The sequence below is a fragment of a genome, unplaced genomic scaffold, assembly GCF_019419815.1.
Source record: "Pyrus x bretschneideri cultivar Hongxiangsu unplaced genomic scaffold, Pyrus_bretschneideri_v1 Contig55, whole genome shotgun sequence".
In the NCBI taxonomy this organism is placed as follows: Eukaryota; Viridiplantae; Streptophyta; class Magnoliopsida; order Rosales; family Rosaceae; genus Pyrus; species Pyrus x bretschneideri.
In genome coordinates, this window is record NW_025999793.1 from 2,533,138 (window position 1) to 2,559,480 (window position 26,343).

Sequence of the window (26,343 nt, forward strand, 5' to 3'; positions counted from 1 at the left end):
AATCCACCATGGCATACCGAGGCATAGTAATGAAGAACGATGTCTCATTTTCCCTTTCATTCTATCTGTGGGACCTCCCAATTGGTATTGTCGTCTTCAACCTGATACAATAGATTATTATACTACGCTTAAGAGACTTTTTGTGGTGCAACGCATCTTCTAGGCTTATTGCTTACACTCCGCTGAAGATTTGTACACCATTCGTCCGAAGTCAAACTAGTCATTGCGTGAATATGCCAGTAGCTTCAGCCACGAGTGTTCTTTTTGCGCTGTGGTAGATTATAAAATAGCACTCAGGGCCTTCACTGTAGGTGTCAACATACACTTTTTCCCTTTGGCATGTGTTACAATGTGCCTCGACAACTCGTCATTATTCTCACCCACTTGGTAATGCAAGAACTCACCTTTGTATCAGCACCTAGGTGATGAAAGGTACAACTCATACTCTAATAAATAATTTCTTTCCTTTGGAAAATTACCACGCTTTCCACCAACTAGGTAATGAAGGAACTCACCTTCGTCCACTAACTAGGTGATGGAAAGTAGAACGAGTACTCCACTTTTGTCACTAACCAGGTAATGAAGGGACTCACCTTGTATCACCAACCAGGCGATGAAGGGTACTACTCGTACTCTAATATCTAATTTTATCGTTCAACAGTAGCGATGCTTTAATAAACCAACAAAGGCTTCTCTGCATGTGTAATACTTTGAAAAGTCTGAAGCTTTATTAACCTAGAAAGCTACATATCGTATACAAAGGCTAAACTTTTACAAGACTGTTTGACATCGAAATGTGAAGCGGTCACTTGCAAAACTCTTCAGTCCTCTTACATCTACTTCAAATATTTCTCTTGTCAACAATGCAAACACTACAACCCCAATGTGTGTTCGGAAGGCAACTATTGGGAGGTCAATAAATTTATATAGCTTCCAAAAGGGTTCAAGCAACACATAGGCTTCAACTCTTCAATGGCTTAATTTGCACCATGTAGTATGAAACGCTATTAACATCTCCTTCAACTGTACCAGAAGGTCAAACATTGTAGCTTCAATAAATTAGTTGGGTTCCCATGGATATAATTTGAAGGAAACTCATTTGTAGGCTTTCTAAAACCCTCAGGCATTTTCTACTCCAACATTTAGAAGAACTTCGAAGTCGCAAGCTTCGATAAACTAGACAACCACATTGACAACATGCAAGCATAATATCTTAGCTTTACTTACCAACGATGGTAAATCAAAACTTCGGTGGGTAATGCACAATAGTGTCCAAGGAAAAATCATATTGTGTCAATTATGTAACTCTTCAACAAAGCGAGAATAACCCAATAAAAAAATTGCTTTCACACTCTTGATCAAGACCGTGTGAAGCAAAATCAATTTATATGTTTCCTCCGAACCTTCAATTACTACAACATCTGGTTTGCCTCACACACGTGGAAATTTATGTGGTCACTCCTACATTTTCTTGTCTCTAGTTCAATAAAAAAAGAAGGGGGGGGGGGGGGAGAGGGAGGCTAAAAATAAAAATTCGATATTAAATAAAAATTAATAGTAGTTTAAATAATTATTGATTATTAATTAAGCAATTAATTATTTATGACATGTGGAGGAGGCCAACAAAGCTTTGACACATAGGATATAACTACTACTTCTAGAGTGTGCGAAGCAACATCAATATATGGAGTGGTTGAAACTTGAAAAAACTTCTACCTTTCAAGCTAAGTGTCCACAGAAAAAAGTTTTAACCACTCAAGTGATGTGCCTAAAGGAAAAAGCTTCAACCACTCAAGTTATGTGCCCAAAGGAAAAAGCTTCGAGCACTCAAGCTATGTGTCCAAAGGAAAAATCTTCTGCCACTCAAGCTACGTGCCCAAAGGGAAAAACTTCAACCATTCACGCCATTTGTCCAAAGGAAAAAGCTTCAACCACTCAAGTTATATACACAAATGAAAAAACTTCAACCAGATTTTCTTTTCTCAACAAAAAAAAAAATTAAGAAAAAAAAGGATTTGGGCTTAAGAAAGAAAATATATATGTACTTGGGCTACATCCAAAAAAAAAGAGGAAATTTTTTTTAGAGTCTGTTTTCTTCAATGACTCGGGAAACATAAGACACCACCTTCGGTAATCCTTCTTGATTGGAGATTTGGGGGATACCCATTATATGGTAATACACTTTAGTACTCGAAAGTTTCGTGAGTACTCAGCAACTTGGGTTTTGCAAGTCCTTAACCGAGAAGCTTTCCTTACTCAGGAACTTGGGGGAGCATTGTTTGTTTCATACTTCACCACCCCCAAAACTACTAAGCACCGGTCAACTTTATACCTTCAAGGACCCGTTGAAGAGTTCATATGTAGGCACCCTTGCCGAAGCACACGAGTTTCTCACCAATCAAGAGACCAATCACAACACCACATAGATCAACATAAAAATAAAACTCCTAGAGTCCCACATCAATCGCGACGGGAGCCGAAGACTCTCATCAACTATACAAGGAGACCGTTCATGTACAATTAATTCCTAATGTCATTATTGTGCTTAAACTTGTGATTAGAACTCACTAATGATGATTATGCTTAAACTTATGTCTTGTGTAAAATCTTCACTATTAATGAGGACTCCTCAACCCTCGTGGACGTAACCCAATTTAAGGTGAACCACGTACATCTTGTGTTGCTTCCCTACCTATATCTCTTTACATAATATCCTCGCTTAGTGACCAGAGCAACCTTGCGAAGGTTACAAACTTGACACTTTACATCGTTCCAAAGTCTCATTGATTTTGTGCATCAACATTTGTAAATAGTTTCTTACAAGCAATTGAGCCCGCAGATGCCGTGAGTTTTGAAACTGTGTTAAACAAGTGGAACATATGAAAATCTAATAGCATCTTTATGTTTAACTAGGAATAACAAATAGATATTTGTAGTATATAGCACAAGTTTTAAAACTCTTTAACTCTTCTTTCTAAGTAAATTTAGCAAATACATACAATCCAATCTTCAACCAATTCAAGCTGATACTTTTTCTTTTCTTCTTTCAAATTTGTCATGTCACCCAAGGTCATATGCAAAGTTAGCTAATTGCAAACATTTGAGTTAAGTTGTGCAAAATGTTGAGTTCGCTTTAATTGAAAAAATAATCACCAATACAATTAGGCAAGAAGGGGAAAAAGATAATCATGAAGAGCTGGAAATATTTTGATTTCAACAAGAAGATATTGACCAGGTTTTACTTACGTACCTGTAAGCTCCAAGTTGTGGTATCAACTCCAAAAAAAAAAAAAAAGATCGTCCCAAACAACAGTAGAGAAATATTTTAGTCCATGTTAAACTTTTATTTGTGGCCTTGCTTATTATTGTACTTACTAACAATTACTACCATGTCGAGGCGAGTTTCTTTATAACAGGACCAATAAAAATGATAACTTATTACAATGTGGTATTTATAGTTGAACCCAAACTGGGACCATAACTGTTTATGACTATAAATAGGGTAAATTACACTTTACCACCTCAGGTTAGGGGTCTATTACAATCGCATACCACATCTTCAAAACATTTCACTTTCGTACCTCACCTACTATTTTATTTCAATATAGTACCTCCGTTACATTTTTCATCCATTGATTCGTTAAGAGCTGACGTGGCTTCCACAGTTGTGCCACGTGGCTACCAAATTTGTACCACATGGAAAATTTATTTTTGTTCTTTTAAAAATAATTAATTAAAAAAAAGTTATTAAAAAAAAAAAAAAACCCATAACCCATCTTCTTCCCCAAGACACCTAATTCCCTGCAAACTAAAACCCCTATCCCACCCCACCCCCACCTCCTCCGCAACCCCCCCACCCCACCTTATCCCTACCTCATCCAATCGCCACCTCATCCACAACCCCCCACCTCGTTCCACTGCAACCCACCCCACCGAGACACACAGACGTGCCCCTACGGAAGCGAGAGTTCTAGAAGACACACAGAGGTGCCCTTACGGAGACAAGGAGAAGAAGACAGGTGGGGTCTTGTAGCTACTTTCTCCTTCTCAGTCCACTTCCGTTCTCTCCCTCTTTCTCTCTCTCTCTCTCTCTCTTCTATCTCTCTTCTTTCTTCCTCTAGAATTCCCTTTATTTTGCCCTTCCCAAAACCCTCACTCCCTCACTTCGTCTTAAGAATTCAATTCCCCCTTTTGATTTCGGGGTTTTGGGTTGAACAATTGGGTTTTTTGGGGTGGGGTGGGGGGTTGCGGGGGAGGTGGGGGTGGGGTGAGGTAAGGTGGGGGGTTGCAGCGGAGCTGCGGATAGGGTGGGGTGGGGGGTGGGGTGGGGGGGGGGGGGAGGGGGGAGGGAGGAGGTGAGGATGGGGGAGGGAGGAGGTGAGGATGGGGTGGGATGGGCGGTTTAGGTTGCAAGGAAGAGAAGGGTCTTGGGGAAGAACATGGGTTATGGGATTTTTTTTCTTTTTATTTTATTTTATTTTTTTAACTTTTCTTCTATTAATTCTTTTTAAATGAATGAAAAATTATTTTTTTTACCACGTGGAACAAATTTGGCAGCTACGTGGCACAACTGTGGCAGCCACGACAACTCTTAACGGATCAATGGATGGAAAATGTAACGGAGGTACTATATTGAAATAAAATAGTAGGTGAGGTATGAAAGTGAAATGTTGTGAAGATAGTGTATGCGATTGTAATAGACCCCAAACCTGAGGTGGTAAAGTGTCATTTACCCCGATAAATAAGTTATTCCTTTATAGGGAGAGGTTTTACTGTAGCATTCACAGCTGTTATAGCTATTTATTGAATTATTGAATCTCAAAGAATACTTACATTATTGAAAGGAAACACAAATGCAGAAGGAATTGAAATACAAATACATAAACAGCAAAATTATCCACTTAAATGTTTATAATGAACAATAACTTTCTTTTAATTTCTTCAATTCTTCTTAAGCAAATTTTTGAACCAGTGTGCTGAGAGTTTTGGGTGTCTTTTCAACCCATCATTATAATCCACGTAGTTTAATCCAAATCGGACCGTGTATCCAGAAGCCCATTCAAAGTCGTCCAACAATGTCCATGGAAAGTATCCCTTCACTTTCGCACCATTTCTGCACACACATACACAAATGTTCAAATGGATTAGGTCAATATAATGATCAAATAACCATAACTTAAGAAGGCTAGGCAGCATATAGCCTTAATTAATTTGTTAATAACTACTTACTTGATCGCCGCTTGAAGGTAACACAGGTGACGGTAATGGTAGTCAATTCTACTGGTATCATGAAGAGCCTCGTCAAGTGATAGTTTTGGATTATTCAACTCTGATACACCTACGTACATATTATTGCACAAAAAAATAAATTTATTTTTTTCCTCCAAAAATATAAAAAAACGTTTAGTTTCATTTTACACCATTATAAATATGTGAAACTTTTGCGAATAATCAAGGCTTAAAAGTATGTATTACATACCATTCTCAGTAATATAAATGAGTGGATCATTATATTTTTCCTTTGTGTAGAGCACAAGATCATGAATTCCTTTTGGATATACATATAACCAATCTGAAGCAGCCTGCAACACCATTTCAAGATAATACGTAAATGTTGGGGAAAAAAACTAATCCTCCAAATGCTAATAGCTCAAAATGATAAATTTGATGTATACCTGTGGACCAATAAGTACTCCATTAAGCTCAGCTGACACAATATTTACAAACATTAGAACACAATTGCTGTAAATAGTAGAATATAATTAATATAATTCAGAAGTTAAACTTGGTCAAGAAGAACAAAGAACTTAAGCTATTCAAAGTAAGTTTCCCCTGGCACTCACTCGTAAGATCAGCTTGAGGATCTCTTACGTAGCTTGCCGGTTGTGAATTGTTCTTAGGTGTACTAGTTGCGTATCTAGCAGTATAATAATTTATTCCAAGAAAATCAAGCGATCCGTTTAGCAACTTGGATTGTTCTTTTGTGAATTTTGGCAATCTTTTTCCAACAATTGATCGCATGGTGTGTGGATAGTCACCAGTTGTTAATGGGTCCAAAAACCTACAAAACAAGAAAATTCCAAATATAAGACGAATTATAGCATTATATACAAAGAGTACTGCTGGCTAGGTAGTGTCAATGTTACAAGTCATAAGTAAACATGTAATTGGGTTTATATATAATTTAATAATACACTTGCCATCCAAACATAAAATCCAAAGATCGTAAGGCAGCATCTTTGTCTTGCTTTGACTCCGAAGAAGGCTCAAACCAGTGTGACACCAATGTTATTCCTATCAAGCCTTTCTGAGATGCCTACGCAAAAATATGAATTTTGGTTGAATAAATAGGAGTTATAGAAAAAGATACAACCTTTAGATTATCTTACTACCGAGAGTATTCCCTCTTGTATTACAACTCAATAATAAGGATTAATATAGAATTCTCAATTAGGAGCCAATAATCTGACCCCAAAAAAAAAACAAAAAAAAAAAAAGAAAAAAAAAACAGTTATTTAACCTGATATCTGTTCTTGTACAATTCTACAGCTGCTCCATGAGCAAGAAGAAGGTGGTGTGCCACCAAGTATGGTTCAATGGCTGAATCTCCACCGGTGCAGTTTAGGTTTTGCCAAGAAGAGCAGCGTCCCGGTGCGTAACTCCCAAGAGCATAACCCATATTACAAAAAGTATGCGGCTCATTTAATGTGAACCAGTGCTTGACTCGATCACCAAATTCTTTATAACAAAGTTCTGCATAGTCTTTAAAATGATCACTGTAGATACAAATTTATGTTACGTATATTAGTATGTATTTTATCAAATTATCAATGAGAAAATAAATTTTGTTCACTTACACAATACGAGGGCTTAAGAAACCACCATATTCATCTTCTAAAGCTTGGGGAACATCCCAATGAAAGAGTGTTACAAACGGCTTTAAACCTGTAATACATGATCAGTAAAATCAAATTAAAAGTCTGACAAAATGATGTTCTAAAAAATCATGTAATAATTGTGTAAGGTAGGATGATTAACCATTGCGTAGGAGTTCATTGATGAGATTGTTGTAATAATCAATTCCTTTCATGTTAATGCCACCACTTAACGTTCCATCTAATTAGAACAAAAATAACAAGAAAATTACTTTAGTTAAAAGTATATAAAAAGAATAATTTTCTTGTAGGAAAAATAATTCTTATGCACAATATTGACATTGGTCCCAACGAAATATGAGGATGTGGAGCAACTTACTTGGTAATAATCTGGACCATGAAATAGAGAATCTGTAAGCATCCAACTCCATATCCTTCATAATCCCCACATCTTCCTAGAATGACAAAAGTTTAAAATTAAATATTGAAGATCTCATTAAACATTGTCCTTTTTTATTTTATAAAGGCTCCAATTTAATATGTTAACATGTGCCCTTCAAGTATAAAGGGTCAAGAGACAAAGTTATGAGGTTCTAGACCTTATAGCGGTGATATTGATCTATAGCAACGTCTCCGTTACCGCCATCAGCGATTTTTTCTGCAGTTATTCAAAAACATAATGGTGAAATTCATATCATGTGCAAAGTACTTTATATGCGTGCACATTGATGAAGTATATACGTATATTGTACATATCACATGACCACGTACTATTGGTCTCACAATAAAGTGCATGGTTATTAGAGAGGTTGGAGTTTACTTGTCCTCACGAAGAAAAGAATGAGGTGCTATTTATACTCCTTTGAAATGAAGTAGCTAAAGTTTTCATATTAATTACCAATTGATTAAATCACAGACCTGGATGTTTGTGGGTGTAGGTATCCCATATGCTTGGTCCTCTTCCATCTTCTTTTACTGCACCTTCGTACTGAAATATACACACATGCATATACGTAAGAGTACTACTACACACGCAAGGAAGATGTCAACATTATAATTCATGCATGGATGCTAACTGCATGTATAAAATACACCAAAAATATGGTAAATAATCCAGAAGATACATATATATATATATATATATATATATCTATATATATATATACATATATATATAATACATATATATACTAACCTGGTAAGATGCGGAACCTGAGCCAAATATGAACCCTGGTTCAAAACTGCTGCGATTGAGAAATTCGCATAGAACAGGTGGATCCGTATTTGTTCCTTTGCTATTTGTCAATGCAAAGCCAATAAGTAGCAGCACACCAAAGAGCAAAGATCGTGGATATTTCATTGCCATAACTTGGGAGTTTTGATATCGGTCGAGATAATTAAGTTATCTCCTCCTGGAAGATTGCATGGGGTTTATATAGAGAAAGGGAGGAAGGGATATGGTGTCTACGTACTAGCTCATGAGAAAAGTAAAGGGTTAAAATTTGTCAACAAAATTGGCTTTGAAAGTCCTAGTTTAAAGTCCAAGTCAAGGTCTGTAGTTTAAAAGAAAGCACATTTCAGGTGCCCAAAAGTTGCGTGCATACGTACGTAAAAGAATGGATAATCCTTGCGTTCTACCAATGAGGAATACACATATTCTACAAATTTTGTATCGTGATGGTTCAGTTTCATAATCTTTATTTGAAGATTATCGAAACAAAAAGAATTATTTGAATATGAGATCGTTTAGTTATTTAAATATATGAACCCAATCAACAATATTAATACTAAGTAAAAGATTTATAATGAATTATTCATTTTGTTGATATATTTGGATAACTAAACTGTCTTCAATTTGAATAGTTCTTTGTATATATGACATTCAAAATTAAGATTAAAAGATTAATAACTTATACTATATATATAAAAATACATTGTTTATACAAAAAAAGTTATTCCTTGAGTTGAAAAGTAAGATAATGTACACAACTGTTCGATCAGTCTCATCTTAATTTGAAATGATCAATCCTTGAGTTACCCTTGAGTTTTCCAGCAAAAGAAAACGTTAACTGCGTTAGGAAACAAAGAGTTTATCTTCATGTTTATATTATGTTTGTCCAACTGTTGAAGGCACTTTTGAAGTTGAATATGGTAGATTAGCTATAGAGAATTGTTCAAACAGTAGATAATATTGAATTTGTCAACCCAGTGGTTTTGGAAATAACTAGGTTCTCAAGTTGGCCATTTTGCTCCTAAAGATTGTGAAAGGATACCATTGAGGTGGCTTTTAAGAAGGTTTGGTCACCCTTCAAAGTATAGTAGTAACACATTCTTCTTGCTAGTACAAGAATGAGAATAGTAAAGGGTTAAAATTTGTAAACAAAATTGGCTTTGAAAGTCCTAGTTTAAAGACCAAGTCATGGTCTGTAATTTAAAAGAAAGCACGTTTCTTGTACCCAAAAGTTGTGCATGTAAGTAAAACAATGGAAAATCCTTGCGTTCCACCTATGGGGAATGCACATATTCTACAAATTTTATATTGTGATTGTTCAGTTTCTTAATCTTTGTTTCAAGATCATCTAAACAAAAAGAATTATTTGAGTCTAAGATCGTTTAGTCATTTAAATATATGAACCCAATCGACAGTGTAGACACTAAGTAAAAGATTTATAACGAACTATTCATTTTATTGATACATTTGGTGACTAAACAGTCTTCAATTTGAATAGTTATTTGCATCTATGATATTCAAATTAAGAATAAGAAATTAATAACTTATACTATAGAAATACATTATTTATAAAAAAAAATTTATTCCTTGTGTTGAAAAGTAAGGCAATGTACATAACAGTTCGATCGATCTCGTCTTAATTTGAAATGATCAATCCTTGAGTTGCCCTTGAGTTTTCCAGCAAAACAAAATGTTTTCTGCATTTGGAAACAAAGAGTCATTTATTTGCTTGTTTATATTATGTCTGTCCAACTGTTGAAGGACATAACTTTTGAAGTTGAATATGGAGGATTGGCTATAGAGACTTATTCAAACAATAGAAAATTATTTGACCCAACAAAAAAGTAGAAATTTATGACCATAATTCTTTACGTAAGTACATAATCGATAAAGATGAAGAATTTAATCTTGATCTTTTTCTTCTTGTTAGAGTTTTAATATTGAATCCGTAAACCCAGTGCTTTTGTGAAATTGTCTTTCCACACTAATTAAGAAGTCATCGAAATAGCTAGGTTCTCAAATTGGCTATTCAGCTCCTAAAGATTGTGAAACGATACCCATTGGGGTGGCTTCTTCTTGGTAGTACAAGAAATTGATTAGCAGTTTCGAGAGACTTGTTTTTTATTAGCTTACATCTATTTATTTTGATTGAATATTTTTCATTTATATATATTTTTATAATTCAAAAACACAAAAGTTTGACCCCCCCCCCTCAAATTTTTCTAATTTTTCTAATTTTTTTCTTTATTTTTCTAATTTTTCTAATTTTTTTTTTCAAAAAAACACAAAAGCAACGAGTAACAAAGCATATTGTATCAGACTACTTGTCTTCTTGTAGTTGGATCTCAAAGTTTTTGGATTGCTCCAAATTCCACTTGAGCATCTAAATCTGGATCAATACCAGAAAAAACATATCGAAACAAGGTTCTAGCACCATGCCAAATGGAATTACTTTTTGTCCCATAATCCCCCACTACTATATATATCATGAAACGTGACATCTGTTTGTATTTTTTTTTTTTTTTACTCATTTGATTTTTTTTATGCATAACAAAATATAGCGTATCTATATTTTTTTTAAATATTAAATACTCTTCCTTTAAGTGTTCCTCATCTCTAATTTATAGAATTCCTTTTATCCATTTCTTCCTCTTCATTGAAAGATATATCTTTCAATACAATAGTCATATGACAAGTGGCTCTTTTTATAGGATAACCTCGTCCTCGAGCCAAGGGCTTTAAATTCTTCACAGTTGCGTGTTACAGTTAACCCCAGCCACAAGGACCACTCTTGTGTTATAACTAATATAAGTTAAAATTAGGTGACGCAATAAAACTAAAGAAGGGACCGACATTTAATTAAGAAAAATGACAGAAGAATTGTTATTTTATAGGTTAATAGGTTATTTATCATTGTCATATTCCCCAAAGTTTATGTTTTGGACTGTTTAAATTGTTCGAGTTAACGTAGCTATGTTCTTGTTAGTTTTGTCTCATAATGTATGGATTCGAAGGGAACAACGAGATTTACAAAAGTAAATGAGCACAATGGGGATTCGGCAAAGTAATCACGTCTAAATAGATAAAATATACATTTAAGAGCTTTAGGAAAATTTAATATTTGTTGTTTGTACCGTACTTCATCACTCCCGAAACTACCAATCACCGGTCAACTCCTTACCTTCAAGGGCCCACTGAAGAGCTCATGTGGAGGCACCCTTGCTGATGCACACAAGGTCCTCCCCAATCAAGAGACTAATCACAACACGACACATGTCAACGTCAAAATAAAAATTCAACCTTTAGATTATCTTACTACCGAGAGTATTCCCTCTTGTATTACAACTCAATAATAAGGATTAATATAAAATTCTTAATTAGGAGCCAATAATCTGACCCAAAAAAAAAAAGAAAAAGAAAAAAAAAACAGTTATTGAAGCTGATATCTGTTCGTGTACAATTCTATAGATGCTCCATGACCAAGAAGAAGGTGGTGTGCCACCAAGTATGGTTCAATGGCTGAATCTCCTCCGGTGCAGTTTAGGTTTTGCCAAGAAGAGCAGTGTCCCGGTGCATAACTCCCAAGAGCATAACCCATATTACAAAAAGTATGTGGCTCATTTAACGTGAACCAGTGCTTGACTCGATCACCAAATTCTTTATAACAAAGTTCTGCATAGTCTTTAAAATGATCGCTGTAGATACAAATTTATGTTACGTATATTAGTATGTATCTTATCAAATTATCAATGAGAAAATAAATTTTGTTCACTTACACAATACGAGGGCTTAAGAAACCACCATATTCATCTTCTAAAGCTTGGGGAACATCCCAATGAAAGAGTGTTACAAACGGCTTTCAACCTACATTACATGATCAGTAAAATCAAATTAAAAGTCTGATTGAATGATGTTCTAAAAAATCATGTAATAATTGTTTAAGGTAGGATAATTAACCATTGTGTAGGAGTTCATTGATGAGATTGTTGTAATAATCAATTCCTTTCATGTTAACGCCACCACTTAACGTTCGATCTAATTAGAACAAAAATAGCAAGAAAAAAAAAGGGTTACCCAGTAGATAACTCAATCACATTACTTTAGTTAAAAGTATATAAAGAGAATAATTTTCTTGTAGGAAAAATAATTCTTATGCACAATATTGACATTGGTCCTAACGAAATATGAGAATGTGGAGCAAAGTACTTGGTAATAATCTGGACCATGAAAGAGACAATCTGTAAGCATCCAACTCCATATCCTTCGTAATCCCCACATCTTCCTAGAATGACAAAAGTTTAAAATTAAATATTGAGGATCTCATTAAACATGTGACCTTCAACTATAAAGAGAAAAACTTATGAGGTTCTAGACCTTATAGCGGTGATATTGATCTATAGCAACATCTCCGTTACCGCCATCAGCGATTTTTTCTGCAGTTATTCAAAAACATAATGGTGAAATTCATATCATGTGCAAAGTACTTTATACGCGTGCACATTGATGAAGTATATATGTATATTGTACATAATGGTGAAATGAATGAGGTGCTATTTATACTCCTTTGAAATGAAGTAGCTAAAGTTTTCATATTAATTACCAATTGAATAAATCACAGACCTGGATGTTTGTGGGTGCAGGTATCCCATATGCTTGGCCCTCTTCCATCTTCTTTTACTGCACCTTCATACTGAAATATACACACATGCATATACGTAAGAGTACTACTACATAGGCATTGAAGATGTCAACATTATAATTCATGCATGGATGCTAACTGCATGTATAAAATACATTTCAGGTGCCCAAAAGTTGCGTGCGTACGTACGTAAAAGAATGGATAATCCTTGCGTTCCACCAATGAGGAATACACATATTCTACAAATTTGGCAGCCACATGGCACAACTATGGCAGCCACATCAGCTCTTAACAGATCAATGGATGGACAACGCAACGAAGATACTATATTGAAATAAAATAGTAGGTAAGGTATAAAAGTGAAATGTTGCGAAGATGTTGTTAAAGTGTAATTTACCCCTATAAATAAGTTATTCCTTTATAGGGAGAGGTTTTACTGTAGCATTCACAGCTCTCATAGCTTTTTATTGAATTATTAAATCTCAAAGAACACCTACATTATTGAAAGGAAACACAAATGCAGAAGGAATTGAAATACAAATACATAAACAGCAAAATTATCCACTTAAATGTTTATAATGAACAATAACTTTCTTTTAATTTCTTCAATTCTTCTTAAGCAAATTTTTGAACCAGTGTGCTAAGAGTTTTGGGTGTCCTTTCAGCCCATCATTATAATCCACACAGTTTAATCCAAATCGGACAGTGTATCCAGAAGCCCATTCAAAGTCGTCCAACAATGTCCATGGAAAGTATCCCTTCACTTTCGCAACATTTCTGCACACACATACACAAATGTTCAAATGGATTAGGTCAATATAATGATTAAATAACCATAACTTAAGAAGGCTAGGCAGCATATAGCCTTAATTAATTTGTTAATAACTACTTACTTGATCGTCGCTTGAAGGTAACACAAGTGACGGTAATGGTAGTCAATTCTACTAGTATCATGAAGAGCCTCGTCAAGTGATAGTTTTGGATTATTCAACTCTGATATCAAGGCTTACATGTATTACATACCATTCTCAGTAATATAAACGAGTGGATCATTATATTTTTCCTTTGTGTAGAGCACAAAATCATGAATTCCTTTTGGATATACATATAACCAATCTGAAGCAGCCTACAACACCATTTCAAGATAATACGTAAATGTTGGGAAAAAAAACTAATCCTCCAAATGCAAATAGCCAAAAATGATAAATTTGATGTATACCTGTGGACCAATAAGTACTCCATTAAGCTCAGCTGACACAATATTTACAAACCTTAGAATACAATTGGTGTAAATATTAGAATATAATTAATATAATTCAGAAGTTAAACTTGGTCAAGAAGAACAAAGAACTTAAGCTATTCAAAGTAAGTTTCCCTTGGCACTCACTCGTAAGATCAGCTTGAGGATCTGTTACGTAGCTTGCCGGTTGTGAATTGTTCTTAGGTGTACTAGTTGCGTATCTAGCAATATAATAATTTATTGCAAGAAAATCAAGGGATCCATTTAGCAACTTGGATTGTTCTTTTGTAAACTTTGGAAATCTTTTTCCAACAATTGATCGCCTGGTGTGTGGATAGTCACCACTTGTTAATGGGTCCAAAAACCTACCAAACATCAAAATTCCAAATATAAGCCTAATTATAGCATTATATACAAAGAGTACTGCTAGCTAGGTTGTGTCAATGTTACAAGTCATAAGTAAACATGTAATTGGGTTTATATATAATTTAATAAGACACTTGCCATCCAAACATAAAATCCAAAGATCGTAAGGCAGCATCTTTGTCTTGCTTTGACTCCGAAGCAGGCTCAAACCAGTGTGACACCAATGTTATTCCTATCAAGCCTTTCTGAGATACCTACGCAAAAATATGAATTTTGGTTGAATAAATAGGAGTTATAGAAAAAGATACAACCTTTAGATTATATTACTACCGAGAGCATTCCCTCTTGTATTACAACTCAATAATAATGATTCATATAGAATTCTCAATTAGGAGCCAATAATCTGACCCCAAAAAAAAAAAAAAACGGTTATTGAACCTGATATCTATTCTTGTAGAATTTTACAGCTACTCCATGAGAAGAAGAAGGTGGTGTGCCACCAAGTATGGTTTAATGGCTGAATCTCCACTGGTGCAGTTTAGGTTTTGCCAAGAAGAGCAGCGTCCCGGTGCATAACTCCCAAGAGCATAACCCATATTACTAAAAGTATATGGCTCATTTACCGTGAACCAGTGCTTGACTCGATCACCAAATTCTTTATAACAAAGTTTTGCATAGTCTTTAAAATGATCGCTGTAGATACAAATTTATGTTACGTATATCAGTATGTATTTTATCAAATTATCAATGAGAAAATAAATTTTGTTCACTTACACAATACGAGGGCTTAAGAAACCACCATATTCATCTTCTAAAGCTTGGGGAACATCCCAATGAAAGAGTGTTACGAACGGCTTTAAACCTCTAATACATGATCAGTAAAATCAAATTAAAAGTCTGATTGAATGATGTTCTAAAAAATCATGTAATAATTGTTTTAGGGAGGTTGATTAACCATTGCGTAGGAGTTCATTGATGAGATTGTTGTAATAATCAATTCCTTTCATGTTAACACCACCACTTAATCATTCACATTACTTTAGTTAAAAGTATATAAAGAGAATAATTTTCTTGTAGGAAAAATAATTCTTATGCACAATATTGACATTGGTCCCAACGAAACATGAGAATGTGGAACAACTTACTTGGTAATAATCTGGACCATGAATTAGAGAATCTATAAGCATCCAACTCCATATCCTTCATAATCCCCACATCTTCCTAGAATGACAAAAGTTTAAAATTAAATATTGAGGATCTCATTATATATATATTGTCTTTTTTCTTTTTTTTTTTAGAAAGGCTCCAATTTAATATGTTAACATGTGGCCTTCAAGTATAAAAGGTCAAGAGACAAAGTTATGAGGTTCTAGACCTTATAGCAGTGATATTGATCTATAGCAAGGTTTCCGTTACTACCATCAACGATTTTTTCTGCAGTTATTCATAAATGTAATGGTGAAATCCATATCATGTGCAAAGTACTTTATATGTGTGTGCATTGATGAAGTATATACATATACTCTACATATCACATGACCACGTACTATTCGTCACCCAGCAAAGTGCATGGTTATTAGAGAGGTTGGAGTTTGCTTGTCCTCACGAAGAAAAGAATGAGGTGCTATTTATACTCCTTTGAAATGAAGTGGCTAAAGTTTTCATATTACCAATTGATTAAATCACAGACTTGGATGCATGTTTGTGGGTGTAGGTATCCCATATGCTTGGTCCTCTTCCATCTTCTTTTACTGCACCTTCATACTGAAATATACACACATGCTTATACGTAAGAGTACTACTACACACGCAAGGAAGATGTCAACATTATAATTCACGCATGGATGCTAACTGCATGTATAAAATGCACCAAAAATATGGTAAAAAGTCCCGGAAGACATATATATATATATATATATATATATATAATTCATATATATACTGACCTGGTAAGATGCGGAACCTGTGCCAAATATGAACCCTGCTTCAAAACTGCTGCGATTGAGAAATTCGCAATGAACATGTGGATCTGTATTAGTTGCTTTGCTATTTGTCAATGCAAAGCCAATGAGTAGCAGCACACCAAAGAGCAAAGATCGTGAATATTTTATTGCCATAACTCGGGAGTTTTGATATCGATCGAGATAATTAAGTTATCTCCTCCTGGAATACTGCATGGGGTTTATATAGAGAAAGGGAGGAAGGGATATGGTGTCTGCGTACTAGCTCATGAGAATAGTAAGGGGTTAAAATTTGGGGTGTGCTATCCACACACCCTATTTTACTTCTTACACACCCCTTGATAATTTTTGTCCATTAATTTTTTTCAATTCATCCGATCCGACAACCGAAAATTAAAAAGGTGTGTGAGAAGTAAAATGGGGTGTGTGGACATCACATTCCTAAAATTTGTAAACAAAATTGGCTTTGAAAGTCCTAGTTTAAAGACCAAGTCATGGTCTGTAGTTTAAAAGAAAGTACGTTCCATGTACGCAAAAAAGTTGCGTACGTAGTACAAGAATGGATAATCCTTGCGTTCCACCTATGAGGAATGCACATATTCTACGAATTTTATATTGTGATCGTTCAGTTTCTTAATTTTTATTTGAAGATCATCTAAACAAAAAGAATTATTTGAATCTAAGATCGTTTAATTATTTAAATATATGAACCCAATCGACAGTGTAGATACTAAGTAAAAGATTTATAATGAACTACGCATTTTATTGATATATTTGGATAACTAAATAGTCTTCAATTTGAATAGTTTTTTGTATATATGATATTCAAATTAAGATTAAAAAATTAATAACTTATACTACATAGAAAAATACATTATTTAAAAAAAATAATTATTCGTTGAGTTGAAAAGTAAGATAATGTAGACAACTATTGGATAATCTCATCTTAATTTGAATGCTCAATCCTTGAGTTACCCTTGAGTTTTCCAACGAAAGAAAATGTTAACTGCATTCGGAAACAAAAAGTCATTTATCTGCATGTTTATATTATGTCTGTCCAATTGTTGAAGGCATAACTTTTGAAGTTGAATATGGAAGATTAGTTACAAAGACTTGTTCGAGCAATAGAAATTTATGACCATAATTCTTTACGTAAGTACATAACCAATAAAGATGAAGAATTTAACTTGATCTTTTTCTTCTTGTTAGAGTTTTAATATTGAATCCGTAAACCCAATGGTATTGTGAAATTGTCTTTCCACGCTAATTAAGAAGGCATTGAAATAGCTAGGTTCTCAAATTGGTTATTTTGCTCCTAAAGATTGTGAAAGTATACCATTGGGGTGGCTTCTTCTTGGTAATACAAGAAATTGATTAGCTGTTTCAAGAGATTGGTTTTTTATTAGCTTACATCTATTTATTTTGATTATATATTTTTCATTTATATATATTTTTGCAATTCAAAAACTCAAAAGTATATTGAATTTTTGGAATTGGGAGGGGGGTCTATTCATTTTTGGATATAGAACAAATAGATTTAGGAGACGATAGAATTAAGGATACCCACCAGAAAGACTAGTCCAATCCATAACGATGTTGTGGAAAATAGAACATTTTTGTTACCCGGCCAACCCTCAGGAGAAGCAAATACAATAGGTACACTAATCAATAAGATTAATGAAGTAGCAATTAATTCAAAAACAGCCAATAGGAAAGCAATAGTCATGTTTCTAATCCTCCAATCTACCAACAAAAGAATTATACCATTTGATCCCTATATCAACCAAAAAATTGTACGCCTTATATACTACTGTTGGGCAACCCTCTCAACAAGTAAAAGATCCATTCGAGGAACAAGGGGACTAGTTGTAGTACGGATCCTCCCAATATTGGGAGGATCCGTAATTCAATTAAGATGATGAAAAATCATTTCACCTTTTTAGTTACAACTTTAGGCGGTTCTCGAAAAAAGATAGCGAAAAAAATTATTCCTAGAGTTGAGACTAAAAGGAATGTGTAAGCCAATGCTTCCATAGATTCAATCGTGGTTTACAATTATAGCTTCCATCACTTAAATAAATAAAGAACAAGAGTCAAAGAAATGGCAGTGATTCAAATCAAGATTTATCTGGTACCCCATCTAAAAATAACAAAAAGAAAATAAAAATGAAAACTAACAAGTAACAAAGCATATTGTATCAAACTACTTGTCTTCTTGTAGTTGGATCTCCAAGTTTTTGGAATGCTCCAAATTCCACTTGAGCATCTAAATCTTGATCAATACCAGCAAAAAATCTCGAAACAAGGTTCTAGCACCATGGCAACGGGATTTATCTTTTGTCCCATAATCCCCCACTACTATATATATCGTGAAATGTGACATCTGTTTTTATTTTTTTTTTTTTTATTCATTTGATTTTTTTAAGCATAACATAATATAGCGTATTTGTGTTTTTTATAATATAAAATATTCTTCCTTTAAGCATTCCTCAGCTCTAATTTATAGAATTTCCTTTTATCTATTTCTTCCTCTTCATTGAAAGATATCTTTTTCAATACAATAGTTATATGACAAGTGAATCTTTTTATAGGATAACCCTGTCCTCGAGCCCGGATCTTTAATTTTTTCACAGTTGCATGTCACAGTTAACCCCAGCCACAAGGACCACTCTTGTGTTGTAACTAATATAAGTTAAAATTAGGTGATGCAATAAAATTAAAGAAAGGAGCGACGTTGAATTAAGAAAAATGATTGAAGAATTGTTATTTTATAGGTTAACAGGTTATTTATCATTGTCACATTCCCCAAAGTTTCAGTTTTGGACTGTTTAAATTGTTCGAGTTAATGTAGTTGTGATCTTGTCAGTTTTGGCTCATAATGTATGGATTCAAAGGGAACAACGAAATTTACAAAAGTAGAAGAGCATAGTGGGCATTTGGCAAAGTAATCACGTCTAAATAGATAAAATATAGATTTAAGAGCTTTAGGAAAATTTGATATTTGTTGTTTGTACCATACTTCAACACTCCCGAAACTACTGAGCTCTAGTGAATTCCATACCTTCAAGGACCCATTGAAGAGTTCATGTGGAGGCACCCTTGCCGAAGCACACGAGTTCCTCTCCAATCAAGAGACTAATCACAACACGACATGTGTCAATATCAAAATAAAGCTCCTAGAGTTCCAGATCAATCATGGACAGGATCCCAAGAATCTCCTCATTTATAAAAGGAGATTATTCTCCTATAATTAATTTCTAATGCCATTATTCTACTTAAACTCCTCATCAGAACTCACTAATAATGATTATGCTTAAACATATGCATTGTGTAAACTCTTCACTATTATAAGAACTTATCTATCCTCATGGACGTAACATAACTTAGGATGAACCACGTACATCTTGTGTTTACTTTGCTACCTCTATCTCTTTAATCATTATCCTCACTAGGTAATTGGAGCAACCTTACGAAGGTCACAAACTTGTCACTTTACATTGTTCCAAATTCTAATTGATTTTGCATATCAACATTTGGCGCCGTTTGTGGGGACGACACTGATTCCTACTCTCACCAGCTTTGTCAGACTGGTTTCTATCGTGCGTACACTTTCATTTGATAAGGCATCCCTCTCCAACATAGGGAGCGAAGGAAGCCACAAGATGTAGAAAATCACCCACCACATGCCTAGTGTGAGGCAGCGAATGAGGGAAAGGAATAAGCCTACTCTTCAAACTAAAGTCGAAGAGGTTATAACTCAGACTAAAATAAAAAAATGGCGATAAGGAATGAGATCTTCCACGATCAGTATGAAAAGCTCTTCGAGATGCTTCACTAGGTTATACAGACTCAGTCTAAAGAGTCATCGCCATCGTGACTGCGAATCAACACATAGGTACCTACCAACGTGAACTTTCCAATGTCTTTAACACGAGCATTCTTAATAAGGAGCGGCCTTTTACTTAAGATATTGATCAACACGAAACTTCTCTCAACCCAGTTGCTTCAAACTGAAGCAAGATAAGTGGAAGAAGACATATCCTCGCAAAAGGAATGAAATGATCAAAAGCTGGTTATCGTGACTATTAAGACCTCTTGACGCATCGTCGAGAAAAACTTATCCACATAGACTCAAGGATCATTGACCCAAGGCTCATCACAGGAATCAGTCACTTACCATAACCAAGGTCAACTACTAACCTAAGGAAGAAATGACAAGACTTAGATGGACAAGAAGGTGTTTGAGACTCAAGGGACTTCCAACAGATGTTTCCTGGAAGCCAGTATGGTGAATCCAAAAGAAAAGTCACATACTCTTTACTAAACTTCTCCACTTCCAAGAAATGATGGAAACTTACGAAGGAGGGCTTCAATAGTGCCTGACTCCACTAAGGACCCCCTTATCTTACAGTTCTTCAAGGAAGTGAACAAACTAAAGGCCAAACGTCATGCTAAGGTACCTGATAGGAATCAGCCGAGGCCAGGCTCTCTGACAAGAAGGATCTTTGGCACCCCTTTACATGAAGAAACAAAATAGAAGCTTGGTTTGCTATTGTATATTTGGAGGGAACATCTAATAGAGCATATACATCTCTTTGAATCCACCATGGTATATCGAGGCACAGTAATGAAGAACGATGTCTTATTTTCCCTATCATTCTATCTAGGGGACCTCTCAATTTGTTTGGTTGTCTTCAACCTGATACAGTAGATTCCTTCACTGAGCTTAAGAGACTTTTTATGTTGCAACACATCTTCTAGGCTGATTGCTTACACTCTGTTAATGATTTATACACTATTCGTTAGAAGTCAAACTAGTCATTGCGTGAATATGCCCGTAGCTTCAGCCATGAGTATTCTTTATACCTTGTGGGAGATTAGAAAACAGCACTCAAGGCCTTCACAGTAGGTGTCAACATACACTTTTTCCCTTCGGCATATGTTACAATATGGCTCGTCAACTCATCATTATTCTTACCCACTTTGTAATTAAGGAACTCACCTTTGTATCACCAACCAGGTGATGAAAGGTACAACTCGTACTCTAATAAATAATTTTTTTCATTTGGCAACTTACCACCCTTTCCCCAACTACGTAATGAAGGAACTCACCTTCGAAGCATTAACTAGGTGATGAAATGTACAACCAATACTCCACTCTTTTCACTAAGCAAGTAATGAAGGAACTCGCATTGTATCATCAACCAGGTGATGAAGGGTACTACCCATACTTTAATAAATAATTTTATCGTTCAACAGTAGTGATGCTTCAATAGGCCAACAAAGGCTTCTGTTTATGTGTAATACTTTGACAAGTCTAAAGCTTTATTAACCTAGAAAGCTACATATCATATACAAAGGCTAAACTTTTACAAGACTATTTGACATCTACATGTGAAGTGGTCACTTGCAAAACTCTTCTACCCTCTTATATCTGCTTCAAATATTTCTCACTTCAACAATGCAAACACTACAACCCCAATGTGGGTTCTAAAGGCCACTATTGGGTGGTCAATCGATTTATATAGCTTCCAGAAGGCTTCAAGCAACACATAGGCTTCAACTCTTTAGTGGCTTCGATAAATTAGTTGGGTTCCCATGGATATGTTTCAAAGGAAATTCATTTATAGGCTTTCTAAAAGCCTCAGGCATTTTCTACTCCAACATTTACAAGAACTTTGAAGTCGCAAGCTTCGATAACCTATATAGCCACATTGACAACATGCAAGTATTATATCTTAGCATTACTTTCCAACGATGGTAAATTGAAACTTTAGTAGGTAATGCACACTAGTGTCCAAGGAAAAATCATATTGTGCCAATTCTCTAACTCTTCAACAACGCGAGAATAACCTAACAAAAAATTGCTTCGCACACTCTTGATCAAGACTGTGTGAAGCAAAATCAATTTATATGTTTCCTTCGAACCTTCAATTACTACAACATTTGGTTTGCCTCACACAAGTGGAAGCAAATCTATATATGTGGTCACTCCTACATTTTCTTGTCTCTAGTTCAAAAAAGGGGGGGGGAGGCTAAAAATAAAAATTCGACATTAATTAATTATTAAAGTAGTTTATATAATTATTAATTATTAATTAGGCAATTAATTAATTATTTTATGAAATGTGGAGGAGGCCAACAAAGCTTTGACACGTAGTATACAACTACAACTTGTAGAAATCTTCAACCTTTCAAGCTAAGTGTCCATAGACTAAAGCTTCAACCACTCAAGCTAAGTGTCTAAAGGAAAAAGCTTCAACCACTCAAGCTATGTGCCCAAAGGAAAAAGCTTCAACCACTCAAGCTATGTATCCAAAGGAAAACTTCAACCGCTCAAGCTATGCGCCCAAAGGAAAAAGCTTCAACCAGCCAAACTATATGTCCAAAGCAAAAAGCTTTAACCACTCAAGTTATGTGCCCAAAGGAAAAAACTTCAACCATTTAAGCCATTTGTCCAAAGGAAAAAGCTTCAACCACTCAAGTTATATACACAAATGAAAAAGTTTCAACCGGATTTTTTTCCTCAACCAAAAAAAAAATGAAAGATTTTTTGAAGTTTTTTTTCTTCAATGACTCGGGAAATATAAGACACCTCCTTCGGTATTCCTCCTGGATAGGAGACTTGGGGGACTTCCATTATATGCTAATCCACTTTAGTACTCAAAAGTTTCGTGAGTACTCATCAACTTGGGTTTCGTAAGTCCCCAACCGAGAAGTTTTCCTCACTCAGGAACTTAGGGGAGCACTGTTTGTTCCATACTTCACCACCCCTGAAACTACTAAGCACCGATCAACTTCATACCTTCAAGGACCCACTGAAGAGTTCAAGTGGAGGCACCTTTGTCGAAGCACACGAGTTTCTCTCCAATCAAGAGACCAATCACAACACGACACATGTCAACTTAAAAATAAAACTCCTAGAGTCCTAGATAAACCATGTACAGGAGCCGACTCTCATCAACTATACAAAGGGACCGTTCTCGTACAATTAATTCCTAATATCATTATTGTTGCTTGATGTGTTGCAAGATAAGTTTGAAGTTAGTTTGAAAGGTGCCTTTATGAGGCCTTAGGTGTAGGCCTTAAGGCTCGTAATCCAAACTAGCAATGTGCTAGGCATGCTACTGCTATCTCAGTATAACAAATGTAGAACAAGTGTGTTTTAAGTCGATTACTTGCGCCCCAAGTTACTTAAACTTCTTGTTATCAAAGGATGGTCACAGATGGGTTAAGTCTACATTGAGTTCTTTTTCTTGCCTTGTGAACAAGAACTTTTAGTTCATAATCTTGTATGTTCGAAATGAAGGGAGTTCAGGGCCCTTTAAACCATTTCCTCGATCCCAGTTAGTTCTTAATGGAAAGAAGCCTATTAAATTAACCAGATTCGATTGCAAATAGGACTACTAGGTATAAAACAACTAGAAATAACTTGAATATATGCTGAAGAGTACATGAAGCAATAGATCTACTAAACTAAAGTACAAACAAAGAGACCCGGGCAAGATTTCACCTTGTCGGGCAAGGTTAAACTTCTTGCAGCCACTTCACTTTGAGTTTACAGAGGTTGTATGCTAAAAAGGGATGGATGGTAAATAGGTTTTACATTAGGGGATTGATACTACAACACTAAGGAAGGTAGCAAAGCTTTTACACTAGACAAAAGATGACTTTTCTAAGGGAATTATTGCTAAAAGGACTGAATTTAGGCGACTTTCAACTTTCTGGATGCAAATCTGGCTTGAGAGCAGAGTTTGTATGTTGTTTGTTTGGTTGGTTGAGTGTTCTTGTCTCTGTTTTCTCTTTCTCCTTTTATAGGCGATTTGGCTCGATTATCTGGGCTTTGCTTTTGTTCGAAAGCTCTTTGAAGGCAGTGAGTCATCTTGTATTTACACATTTGTGCCATCATAAAGTGATTTTTGGCTAGTAGTGAGCTGGTCTCTGTCATTTGTCAATTCAATCATAGGCATATGGCCTATGCCTTTGCTGAGAATGCTTCAATTTATTTCAGGCTTCAATGTTAGGCTTCTAGCAAGTTCAATTTGTTTTGGCACCTTTGGGATTTCCCTTATACAAAGCCCAAAATTTAAATATTAACCCAGATAGTGCCCCTTTTAATCATTGTTCAGTTTGCAAATCGAGACATTAATAATGATTAATCATTGTTCAGTTTTCAATTCTCCCTTTGATGAAGATTAGTGTTTGCTAATCTTCAGTGCTTCCACAAACCATAAGTGACATCTAGCAGTATGTCATGGCTACCCAATCTAAGTAGAAGTGGTTGGAGAACCTATCCAGTTACAATTACAATGCAATATGGTCATTCTCTAATACAATACTCTTAATCACATTGTTTGAGTGATAGTTTGTTTCATGTCTACTATTCAATGTGATACTTCTTTATATGATTCAATTGAATATGATTTGGAATAAACTTCCTAAGTCATATTTGTATGTTTTGGCCAAAGACTCCCGAATCATATCTCAGAGTATTCTCCCTCCACCATGGAAGGTTAAAGATCCCTTGTTGTGCATTCATATGCCTACATGACTAGATAGCTTGACCCCAACAATGTCATGGACACTCTTGATGGAATGCCTTTGACATGATCAAAGATCAAGAACCTAACCGTTGGACATCTATGATGCTTCAGGTCAAAGGATTACTTTGAATATTGCAACTTACGAGTTCTTAAATGACATGTATGTTCGAACTCTCTTTTGATCGTAGTTCAGTGTACTCGATTACCATTTTAAGTACCTATGTGTTTGTCTCAGTGTCCAACACTAAATGACTTGAGACCAATCATACTCACACTTGAGTTAACATAACACATACTAACCTTAGCGGATTGTCAATACCCAATTGGCAATCCTATAGCTAGAACATTTTAGGAATGAACATAAGAGAAAGGTCTCGTTAATTTAACTTACTTAGATCACTTCTCTCTTAGACTAAATACATTCCTTGGATTCCCTTATTGTGTAAACACATAATACAATAAATTATGAATAAGCTTTGCCCTTCATTAAACATATAATATTTAACACAATAAGTATTCCAAAAGCAATTACATCAAATGAGTGCCTTTGTGGGCATACTTCCAACAGAGCTCCCCAATGGTGGATGGCACTTTAGGTCTGGTAGTTGGGCGAGCTCTTGCTGCTTGATGTGTTGTAAGATAAATTTGAAGTTAGTTTGAAAGGTGCCTTCGTGGGGCCTTAAGTGTAGGCCTTGAGACTCGCAATCAAAACTAACAATGTGTTAGGCATGCCACTGCTATCTCAGTACAACAGATGTAGAACAAATGTATTTTAGGTCGATTACTTGCGCCCCAAGTTACTTAAACTTCTTGTCATCAAAGGATTGTCACAGATGGATTAAGTCTGCATCGAGCTCTATTTCTTGCCTTGTGAACGAGGACTTTTAGTTCATAATCTTGTATGTTCGAAATGAAGGGAGTTTATGGCCCTTTAAACCATTTCCTCAATCCCAGTTAGTTCTTAACGAAAAGAAGCCTATTAAATTAACCAAATTCGATTGCAAATAGGACTACTAGGTAGAAAACAGCTAGAAATAACTTGAATATATGATCAAAAGTACATGAAGTAATAGATCTACTAAACTAAAGTACAAAAGACTCAAGCAAGATTTCACCTTGTCGGGCAAGGTTCAACTTCTTGCAGCCACTTCTCTTTGAGTTTACAAAGGTTGTATGCTAAAAAGGGATAAATGGTAAACAAGTTTTACACAAGGGGATCGATACTACAACACTAGGGAAGGCAGCAGAGCTTTTACACTAGACAAAAGATGATTTTTCTAAGGGAATTATTGCTAAAAGGACTGAATCTAGGCGAGTTTCAGCTTTCTAGACGCAAATCCAGCTTGAGAGTAGAATTTGTATGTTGTTTGTTTGGTTGGTTGAGTATCCTTGTTTCTGTTGTCTTTTTCTCCTTTTATAGGCGATTTGGCCCGATTGTAAGGCTTTGTTCTTGTCTGAAAGCTCTCTTGGGGGGCAGTGAGTCATCTT

At 35.2% G+C, this 26,343-nt stretch overlaps 1 protein-coding gene and 2 pseudogenes across 1 annotated transcript; all 3 read right to left on the minus strand.

The window, feature by feature from the left end:
- Nucleotides 1-4,807: 4,807 nt before the first annotated feature.
- On the minus strand, nucleotides 4,808-8,241 carry LOC125471011 (beta-glucosidase 12-like). Its single transcript, XM_048570863.1, has 13 exons — nucleotides 8,071-8,241; nucleotides 7,794-7,863; nucleotides 7,475-7,533; nucleotides 7,255-7,330; nucleotides 7,039-7,116; nucleotides 6,858-6,945; nucleotides 6,521-6,776; nucleotides 6,201-6,316; nucleotides 5,844-6,061; nucleotides 5,676-5,707; nucleotides 5,480-5,582; nucleotides 5,230-5,338; nucleotides 4,808-5,113 (listed from the first exon to the last, which is right to left on the minus strand). Exons 1-13 carry the CDS (start codon nucleotides 8,239-8,241, stop codon nucleotides 4,942-4,944), a joined length of 1,548 nt encoding a protein of 515 aa, XP_048426820.1. The 3' UTR covers nucleotides 4,808-4,941.
- Nucleotides 8,242-11,878: 3,637 nt separating this feature from the next.
- LOC125470968 lies at nucleotides 11,879-12,817 on the minus strand (annotated as a pseudogene).
- A 175-nt stretch (nucleotides 12,818-12,992) lies between these two features.
- On the minus strand, nucleotides 12,993-16,468 carry LOC103938893 (annotated as a pseudogene).
- Between the last annotated feature and the right edge of the window lie 9,875 nt (nucleotides 16,469-26,343).